Here is an 11342-nt window from a genome sequence, read left to right on the forward strand (position 1 = left end):
AAAAACAAAAACAAAACAATACAAGTACAAAAACCATGTCCAAGAAAAAGCAAGAAAGTAATCTTTCAACAAACCTAAAAGAAGACAGCCACAAGAACAGAATGCCGACTTTAACAACAAAAATAATAGGAAGCAACAATTGCTTTTCCTTAATATCTGTTTAGATCAATGGACTCAACTCCTCAATAAAAAGACATAGACTAACAGACTGGCTACACAAACAGGACCCAACATTTTGCTGCTTACAGAAAATCCATCTCAGGGAAAAAGACAGACACTACCTCAGAATGAAAGGCTGGAAAACAATTTTCCAAGCAAATGGTCTGAAGAAACAAACTGCAGTAGCCATTCTAATATCTAATAAAATTGACTTCCAACCCAAAGTCATCAAAAAAGACAGGGAGGGGCACTTCATACTCATCAAAGATAAAATCTTCCAAGAGGAACTCTCAATTCTGAATATCTATGCTCCAAATACAAGGGCAGCCACATTCATTAAAGACACTTTAGTAAAGCTCAAAGCACACATTGCACCTCACATAATAATAGTGGGAGACTTCAACACACCACTTTCACCAATGGACAGATCATAGAAACAGAAACTAAACTGGGACACAGTGAAATTAACAGAAGTTATGAAACAAATGGTTCTAACAGATATCTACAGAACATTTTCTAAACATACCCTAAAACAAAAGGATATACCTTCTTCTCAGCACCTCATGGTACCTTCTCCAAAATTGACTACATAATTGGTCATAAAACAGGCCTAAACAGAAACAAAAATATTGAAATTGTCCCATGCATCCTATCAGATCACCATGGACTAAGGCTGCTCTTCAATAACAAAATAAATAATAGAAAGCCAATATTCATGTGGAAACTGTACAACATTATTCTCAATCATACCTCGGTCAAGGAAGGAATAAAGAAAGAAATTAAGGACTTTTTTGGAGTTTAATGAAAATGAAGCCACAACATACCCAAACTTATGGGACACAATAAAAGCATTTCTAAGAGGAAAACTCATAGCTCTGAGTGCCTCGAAAAAGAAACTAGAGAGAGCACACACTAGCAGCTTGCCAACACACCTAAAAGTTCTAGAAAAAAAGGAAGCAAATTCACCCAAGAGGAGAAGACTGCAGGAAATAATCAAACTCAGGGGAGAAACCAACCAAGTGGAAAGAAGTATTCAAAGAATCAACCAAAGGAGGAGCTGGTTCTTTGAGAAAATCAACAAGATAGACAAACCCTTAGCCAGATTCACTAGAGGGCACAGGGAAAGCATCCTAATTAACAAAATCAGAAATGAAAAGGGAGACAAACAACAGATCCCGAAGAAATCCAAAACACCATCAGATCCTTCTACAAAAGCCTATACTCAAAAAAAACTGGAGAACCTGGATGAAATGGACATGTTTCTAGACAGATACCAGGTACCAAAGTTAAATCAAGATCAGGTTAATGGTCTAAACAGTCCTATATCCCCTAAAGAAATAGAAGCAGTCATTAATAGTCTCCCAACCAAAAAAATCCCAGGACCAGATAGGTTTAGTGCAGAGTTCTATCAGACCTTCAAAGAAGAACTAATCCCAGTTCTTCACAAACTATTTCTCAAAATAGAAGCAGAAGGTAATCTACCCAACTCATTCTACGAAGCCACAATTACTCTGATACCTAAACCACAGAAAGTCCCAACAAAGAGAGAGAACTTCAGACTAATTTCCCTTATGAATATCGATGCAAAAATACTCAATTAAATTCTCGCTAACTGAATCCAAGAACACATCAAAACAATCATCCATCCTGACCAAGTAAGTTTCATCCCAGGGATGCAGGGATCATTCAATATATGGAAATCCATCAATGTAATCCAGTATATAAACAAACTCAAAGACAAAAGCCACATGATCATCTTGTTAGATGCAGAGAAAGCATTTGACAAAATCCAACACCCATTCATGATTAAAGTCTTGGAAAGATCAGGCATTGGAGGCCCATACCTAAACATGATAAAAGCAATTTACAGCAAACGAGTAGCCACCATCAAAGTAAATGGTGAGAAGCTGGAAGCAATCCCACTAAAACCAGGGAATACACAAGGCTGCTCACTTTCTCCATACCTATTCAACATTGTACTTGAAGTTCTAGCCAGAGCAATTCGATAACAATAGCAGATCAAGGGGATACAAATTGGCAAGGAAAAAGTCAAAATATCACTTTTTGCAGATGATATGATAGCATATATAAGTGATCCTAAAAATTCTACCAGAGACCTCCTAAACCTGATAAACAGCTTCAGGGAATTTGCTGGATATAAAATTAACTGAAACAAGTCAATGGCCTTTCTGTACACAAAGGATAAATAGACTGAGAAATTAATTAGGGAAACAATACCCTTCTCAATAGTCACAAATAATATAAAATACCTTGGTTTGACTCTAACTAAGGAAGTGAAAGATCTTTATGATAAAAACTTCAAATCTCTGAAGAAAGAAATTAAAGAAGATCTCAGAAGATGGAAAGATCTCACATGCTCATGGATTGGCAGGATTAATATAGTAAAAATGTCTATCTTGCCAAAAGCAATTTACAGATTCAATGCAATCCCCATCAAAATTACAAATCAGTTCTTCAACAAATTAGAAAGGGCAATCTGTAAATTCATCTGGAATAACAAAAAGCCTAGGATAGCAAAAACTCTGCTCAAGGATAAAAGAACCTCCGGTGGAATCACCATGCCTGACCTAAAGCTGTACTACAGAGCAATTGTGATAAAAACTGCATGGTACTGGTATAGAGACAGACAAGTAGACCAATGGAATAGAATTGAAGACCCAGAAATGAACCCACACACCTATGGTCACTTGATCTTTGACAAGGGAGCAAAAACCTTCTGGTGGAAAAAAGACGGCATTTTCAACAAATGGTACTGGCACAACTGGCGGTTATCATGTAGAAGAATGCAAATTGATCCATTCCTATCTCCTTGTACTAAGGTCAAATCTAAGTGGATTAAGGAACTCCACATAAAACCAGAGACACTGAAACTTATTGAGGAGAAAGTAGGGAAAAACCTCGAAGAAAGGGGAAAAATTCCTGAATAGAACAGCAATGGCTTGTGCTGTAAGATCGAGAATTGACTAATGGGACCTCAAAAAATTGCAAAGTTTCTGCAAGGCAAAAGTTACTGTCAATAAGACAAAAAGGCCACCAACAGATTGGGAAAGGATCTTTACCTATCCTAAATCAGATAGGGGACTAATATCCAATATATATAAAGAACTTAAGAAGGTGGACTCCAGAAAAATCAAATAACCCTATTAAAAAATGGGGCTCAGAGCCAAAAAAAAAACAAAAACAGAAACAAACAAACAAACAAACAAAAAAAAAAAAAACAGAAGAATTCTCACGTGAGGAATACCGAATGGCTGAGAAGCACCTGAAAAAATGTTCAGCATCCTTAATCATCAGGGAAATGCAAGTCAAAACAACCCTGAGATTCTACCTCACACCAGTCAGAATGGCTAAGATCAAAAATTCATGTCACAGTAGATGCTGACGAGGATGTGGAGAAAGAGAAACACTCCTCCATTGCTGGTGAGATTGCAAGCTTTTACAACCACTTTGGAAATCAGTCTGGTAGTTCCTCAGAAAATTTGACATAGTACTACCAGAGGATCCTGCAATACCTCTCCTTGGCATATATCCAGAAGATGTTCCAATTGGTAAGAAGGACACATGCTCTACGATGTTCATAGCAGCCTTATTTATAATAGCCAGAAGCTGGAAAGAACCCAGATGCCCCTCAACAGAGGAATGGATACAGAAAATGAGGTACATTTACACAATGGAGTACTACTCAGCTGTTCAAAAGAATGAATTTATGAAATTCCTAGGCAAATGGATGGACCTGGAGGGCATCATCCTGAGTGAGGTAATCCAATCACAAAAGAACTCAAACCATATGTACTTACTGATAAGTGGATATTAGCTCAGAAATTTAGAATACCCAAGATATAAGATAAAATTTGTGAAACACATGAAACTCAAGAAGAACCAAGACCAAAATGTGAGCACTTTGTCCCGTCTTAGAATTGGGAACAAAACACCCATGGAAGGAGTTACAGAGACAAAGTTTGGAGCTGAGATGAAAGGATGGACCATCTAGAGGCTGCCATATCCGGGGATCCATCCCATAATCAGCTTCCAAACACTAACACCATTGCATATATTAGCAAGATCTTGCTGAAAGGACCCAGATATTGCTGTCTCTTGTGAGACTATGCCGGGGCCTTCAAACACATAAGTGGATGCTCACAGTCAGCTATTGGATGTATCACAGGGCGCCCAATGGAGGAGCTAGAGAAAGTAACCAAGGAGCTAAAGGGATCTGCAACCCTATAGATGGAAGAGCAATATGAACTAACCAGTACCCCCGGAGCTCTTGTCTCTAGCTGCATATGTATCAGAAGATGGCCTAGTCGGCCATCACTGGAAAGAGAGGCCCATTGGTCTTGCAAACTTTATATGCCTTAGTACAGGGGAACGCCAGGGCCAAGAATTGGGAGTGGGTGGGCGGGGGAGTGGGTAGGGAGCATGTGTGGGACTTTTGGGAAAGCATTGGAAATGTAAATGAAATAAATACCTAATAAAAAAAAGAAATTAGCAAATAAAAGAAATTGTAAGCTCAAACTATTTACTTCATAAGTTTGTTAAATCATTTTATCACAGTAATAAAAAAGTAACTAAGACACACATATATTTAGATAAAACACTTATATGTATAAAATGATAAATTCTTAAAAACAGAAATGTTAATTTTAAAAGATGAACCAGGAAATAAAATTACATAATTTAAACAAGTAAAAAAACATTTGGATTGCTAGTTAAACAACTACTAACAAAGAAAATATCAAGCCCATGTGCCTTCACTACTCATTTCTGCCAGACTTTATGCATGTTAAGAAATGTTTGGTAGGACATAGTTCAACATACAAGTACTAAGACAAATATAGGTTAGGTGTCAATAAAATTAGAAACGTTGGGACCTTAAAGGATACTATCATGAAAATAAAAAGGCAACATGTTTGGTTGGAGAGATGGCTTAATAGTTAAGATCACTGTCTGCTCTTGTAGAGGACCTGGGTTTGGTTTTGTTAGCACACACATGATGGCTTATAAACATCTATAACTCCAGATAGAGAGCATTTGATCACTATTCAGACCTCTTTAAGTACTAGACATACATATGGTGCATGGGAATACCTGTAGACAAAACACTCACATATAAATAAATCTAAAAAAAATTTTAAAAAGACAATATGAAGGATGGAGAAATACACTAATGTATTTCATAAGACTATAACATTCCAAATAAATAATTTACACTTACAACTCAAGATTAATTAGACAAATGTAATTTTTAAATGGTTACAGTATTTAGATGTGCAGTTACATAGAAGGCTGAAATCATTACAATATCAGATTTTGGAACATTTCACAGAAATATATTAAGCAAAACCAGCACAATACTGCTATAAAAAGACACAGGTCAGTATAACAGAGTCCTGGAAATATACTAACACTTGTGAAACTAAGTAATTACTTGTAAATGTACAAAATCACACTAGACAAACAATAGCCTTTGCAATAAATGGTGCTGGGGAAAGTGGATATCACTAATATTCAAATCTGACCTGTATTATCCTGTAAAAAATCAACAAAAGTAGATCAAGAACTTCAATGTGAGGTTGGGAACTCTCAATATATTAGAAACAAGCATAGGGAAATGCTTCAATATGTAATTAGAGGCAATAATTTTCTGGTAACAACCTCAAAAACACACAGAAGCCCATTAAATTCTCATTGGTATTGAAATTGACTAAAAAGTATCTGTATTGGAAAAAAATAATTAAAGAGAGAAGAGAGAGACAACGTGTAGACTGTAAGATTAGAAATGAAAATTCTCAAGCTGGGTGAAGTGAACAATGTCCTCTACTCTAGATGTACAAAGTAGTGAATTAGAGCCTGCAAAGTAATCTAGGAATAGTCATGCAGATAAACTGTAGAAAACCCAAGTAAAAGTGGTTAAACGAAGGAGAAAGAAATGGACAGCAGGGTCAGCTGCTGTAGAAAAATTTATATGGTTGGGTATAAATGGATAGAGTTTAGCTTTATGTAGACAATAATGCTCTTTTCTGTTTGCAAAGTTTTGTGGTAAATTGGGAGATGTACTTGGTGGGAAGTATGTACCTCAGAAAGACTTTAGTGAATATAGGAGAGATAGGTAGCATTTTATAAGGCAATGGAATTGTATTTTTTATATTTACAAATTTTATATTTATTTATATATTTATTTATTTATCTATTTATTTGTTTGCTTGTTTGTTTGTTTTCCAAGACAGAGTTTCTCTATATAGCCCTGGCTGTCCTGGAACTCACCTTGTAGACCAGGCTAGCCTCGAACTCAGAATCTGCCTGCCTCTGCCTCCCAAGTGCTGGGATTAAAGACATGTGCCACCATTGCCCGGTTAAAATTTTATTTTTTATTCTCAAAAATACTTATAAATGAAAACCTGCTCTCCAAATGCAAACAAGCCTTTGCCTATCATATGGTATTATTTATATCACAAAACACTGTCATATGAAAACCAGCACTTCCCACCTGGGGTCTGTGTGAGTAGAAAGATACTCCTTACAGGGTGGAAAGTAATGGACAGCCTAGTGGAATTGTCTTTTTTAAACACTTTTTAAATTTCTAATAAGGTGGTGACCCTGAGGTGCTTGTGATTAGCAAACAGAATTACAGAGAACCTATGTACATAGCAACCAAGGCCACTCAATTTCTCAGAGGTGTCTGGGATTACACTACTCTACTGTGTCTTTGCTTACCAATGCATTTCTACTCTCACAGTGACTTACATTTCCGAACACGGAGCTCAATGATCTTATCTCTTATTACTTGGTTTCCATCAGGAGTCTGCCAGGTGACCTCACATGTATAGTGATTCCTGTCATCCATCTGCAGGGTATTTATTTGGAGGGACACATCTCCTGGAACTTTGTGGCTCACTTTCAGGCGGCCTCTGTACTTTGCCTGCTGGATATGGTCTCCAGTGGAGTCACGTAGGAAGATGGTGACGGAGTCAGAGCCGTGTCTTACCAGCCATTTCACCAAAACTTGCCTGTAGCCTCTCAGGGGATCATAGATGCACTGAATCTTCACATCTCCTTTCCAGGTCCCTGTCACACTCTCAGGTGTTTTTAGGGTGGGGTGGCCTAAAACAGGGAACAAAGTCAAAAAGGCAAACACAGACAAAATGTTCACTGGAGTGAGGGTATGAGTGACAGACTCAATAGGTTTCTGGGAAACACCCTTCCTTCATCCCTGTGCTCTTCTGGTCTGTTAACTTTCCCATCAATGTGAGTCAGTCCCTACGACAAAGACTTTAACACTTATTAGCTCTAGTGCTTTTAAGCTCCTTTCACGACACTGTCTTGCCAGTAAGTGACCCTCGGTAAGTCACTACCACTGTGAAGGATCCATTTTCCTCCAAATATTATGTGAGAGTTAGGATAGAATAATTTTTAGAATTCTATAATATTTTACATGTATATGTATGCACACACATATAAGTGCATATATGTAAAATATTATAGAATATGTAAATATATGTACATATATATAATATTTTCTTTCACTATTTTCAAATGATATGTAGGAAGGAAAATGGTGAATAGTGGAAACCAAAGTACTTCATTTTGTACAGTTTGCTGCTTGAAACAGACTCATTCAAGAGAAAGGCTCAGTGATTGGGACATAAAATCAAATTCTTTTCTGGCAGGGTGAAAGAGATGAGCTATAGAAGACTCTAAAGATGAAACATAGGGTGAAGCAAAAATTCTGGAGTATATTCCTATTTAACCAAACCATTAGCTATTAGATTTGAAACATGTACTTTGCAAGCAAGTCTAGCCAATTTCTGTCCTTATTTCTCTTTTCTCTTTGTTTTTTTTTTTTTTTTCATTTCCTTTAGTTCTTACCAAAAAGATATTAGAAAATGATATCCTGAGGGGGAAAAGATTTCATCCATACTTGGTCTGGAAAAGAAAAGAACCTGAGTAACTCTCTAGCACTGGTTGTGCTAGCTATTGTGTGGTGAAAACAAAGAAAATTGCTTCTTGATGGGCTGGGGAGTTGGAGGGAGTCCAGAGGCAAAAAGAGATGGGTGCCCATTGTATTAGAGGTTTTCATATGTATGCTCATATCTTGATGACTTTTATTCAACTGGGTCCAGGGGCTGTTTTTTGGCAATGTCTTTCTTGGTAGATATAGTTTCAAAATGCAAGGTATCACTGACTGAATCTTTTTTATTTAGCATATTTTCAGTTAAGCAGGTAGACTACGATGCCTTGTGCATGGAGCGAGGTTATGTTATCTGACTTTCAGGATACACTGCTAAGTACCAAAGCATATACTAATGTATCTGAACACTGAAGTGGCATCTATGGTCTTTGCCTCACCAGGAACTCTTGGAAAATACACGGCATATTTTAACCATTAGAGGGGTCAACTTCAATAAAATAAAATTAAAAAGCATAAACATAGCCCATCATTGCTGAGTACTTCAAATTATGTTTAAGCCAATGACACCCTATAGGAAGATGAAGCAAGCAGAAATTCAGCAAAAAAATCCTTTTACCCTATACCAAGTCTTAAGTAGTTATTACTTGTACTTAGTTTCCTGAAAAGGCATTTCATTTTCTTGAATAGTGAGAGTGGAAGAAGAGTCACAGAAATAATGCTACTATGAGATATCCCAGACTCTGCTGGACTATGAATCTAGAATTAGATCCCTGCAAACAGGCCCTACAACTGGGCTACTATGCCCACAGGGAAGTGAGTTATCCCAGCAGCTAGTAGTATACCACATCCTTTAGTTAAAGAAGCTAGAGATATTTAGTTTAGAGAAGAAAATTAAGAGGATACAGTTCTTTCCGTTCTTTAGATGTTTGAAGTGCTGACATGAAAAAAAAGGAATAGTATCTGTTCTGGGTTGATCGTGAGAAGTCTTAGAGTAGCATGGATATCAGTAAATGTCTGTGTTCTAAAAGTGTATGAATAGCAAGTGCTGAGCACTTGTAAACAATTCTAAGTAGTGGCATGTGTTACTTTTATCTATTTATTTACAAACTGAGTCTCACCATGTAACCTTAGATATCCTGGAACTTTCTATGTAGTCGAAAGTGTCCTTGAGATCACAGAGATCAGAGTGCCTCTACCTCCCAACAGCTAGGATTAAAGGTGTACCTCAACATCCTTGGCTATAGGTTACTTCTAAGGTCACATCTATTTACTCAACAACATTTATTCATTGTGGAGGTATATACTGCAGCAAGAATCAAAGCTTGGAAATGGAAAGTTAGTCATAATTATAAAATTTCAAGGGAAAAGGAGAATATGGAAAGTTTGCATGACATTGGAGTCCTCTGACATCCCTGAAATATTGGAAAGTGATGCAGATATTTTCTAAGAGAAGAACTCTTTCAATTTCTATCCAAGGCAGTTTCTGGAAGCTTTACCAGACTTTCTTCCCTTCTGCTCAACATTCAGAAAGCCTGTAGAATTGCAGGCAACTGTGACTGCCCAGGAGAAACAAGTTTTTCTCGGTAAACACTCAAAGTCAACACTCACATTTTCTGCCAGAGGGTGAAGAGGTAGTCAAGTATCAATATCCTGCCTTACCATAGGTGAGCACTATTAGGTGGCCCAGGAACAGCAAGCCTGATGAGATCTCCATCCTATTTGAAGCTACTTCTATTCATCCTTCCATCCTCTTGCTGCTGAAGAACCTGGAAGTGCTGGTAGCTGCCAGTTTCTGTGTTGCTTTTCTATTTTATTCCCTCAGAATCCTAGTTTCCTCACACACTTCCCCCACCTTCCGTATTTCAGAAGAGTCACACAGGGTTCTTTCTTTTTACGCTGCGTAAGGTTAGAGATTTAAGGATGGGTGAAACTGTTCCTCATTCTACTAGGATTTGACTTTCTCTGGGACCAGTGGTGCTCTCTGGTCTTTAATGTCCCAGAATTTTGAGTCTGCTCAAAGTTTACCATAGAGGGATGTTTTACTTTCTGGTCAGTCTAGGGAAACCATTTGTTCTGGCATATGCAGTTTTCATAATTTGTACCATTAGCTCCATAGTCCTCAATACAAATGGACACTGTGTGAATTAGAGGCACTCGAGTGCTTCATAGTATGAGTTTAGTGCACTGGATGACTTTCTACACAGAAATTGTTTTATTAGTTGTTAAGACTAGGGATATAGTTGCTTTGGAGGGTGTCGCATATCTCACAGTGGGAAAGTTTGTTGACTGACTTTTGCCAGTAGCCCCATCTCTGATGTCAAGAAACGACTAGCTTTAATTAGTATTCCTCATGATGCCTTTGTAAAGACATCTATATTTTATTTTTTTAAAGAGAAAGATAAGCCTTATTTGTAGTTTGTTAGACTTAATAAGGGAATGCTTTATTAGATTGAAAGTTTTAATTCTAGGCCTTAGAAAAATAAAACCCTTCTGAATATTAGCTTTCTCAGTTGTAACATGAACATGATGAGACTTGGTAATTGTGTGTTGTAAATTAAAAATGATCAAGCCACATTATCTATACAATATCGGCTACAGCAATAACAACTGGCATTTTCCATCTTTTATTCATTCAGACACTGTACTAAAATGAGTATTAGTGAACTTACTCTTGTATCTTTATATGTTTCATCTCTATTCTCTTACATTTCTTCTTTTGTCTCTATAGTGCTTGTACCTGACATTTACTATCTCTTTAATTTTTCACTGTACATTCTGTAATGTAGGTATAAACAAGGCATTACTTTTATATAGTCATGTTCACTAAAGACAACCAGACATATAATATAATAATTAATAAATACTTTGTTGAGTTGACTGAATTAAATACATTTCTATTCTAAAAATGAACCAAAAGACTAGAATTTGTGAAATCATTAGTACAGAAATACCTAGATAATATTTATACTCAATATCTGCATATCTCCAAAATGATCCTGCTAAGTACCTCACTGTTATGCTTGCTTTGTATTTTAAGAAAGACATTGTGAGTCTTTTTATTTGTGGTGCAGGTCATTTCAACTAGGGCCTTGTACTTGCTCAGTATGCATTGATATGCTGAGATATACACTAGTTCTTGTATAATCTTTGTTGTTAGAGGAAATTTATATAAAGACTCACTATAGCACCTATACACAGTCAAAAAATAATGAGCAAAGGGGAAATTTGCACTCAGGTATGGCTTGATCTCAAG

General features: G+C 36.8%; 1 protein-coding gene across 1 annotated transcript in view; it reads right to left on the reverse strand.

Moving 5' to 3' along the window:
- Positions 1-9873, reverse strand: part of Vsig4 (V-set and immunoglobulin domain containing 4) — a 46238-nt gene extending 36365 nt beyond the window's left edge. The window contains exons 1-2 of the mRNA NM_177789.5: positions 9749-9873; positions 6925-7281 (exon numbers count right to left, since the gene is read on the reverse strand). Of these exons, the coding sequence (NP_808457.1) occupies positions 6925-7281; positions 9749-9803 (412 nt within the window). The 5' untranslated portion in view covers positions 9804-9873. The remainder of the gene's footprint in view (positions 1-6924; positions 7282-9748) is intronic.
- Between the last annotated feature and the right edge of the window lie 1469 nt (positions 9874-11342).

The sequence above is a fragment of the Mus musculus genome, chromosome X (assembly GCF_000001635.26).
Source record: "Mus musculus strain C57BL/6J chromosome X, GRCm38.p6 C57BL/6J".
Lineage (NCBI taxonomy): Eukaryota > Metazoa > Chordata > Mammalia > Rodentia > Muridae > Mus > Mus musculus.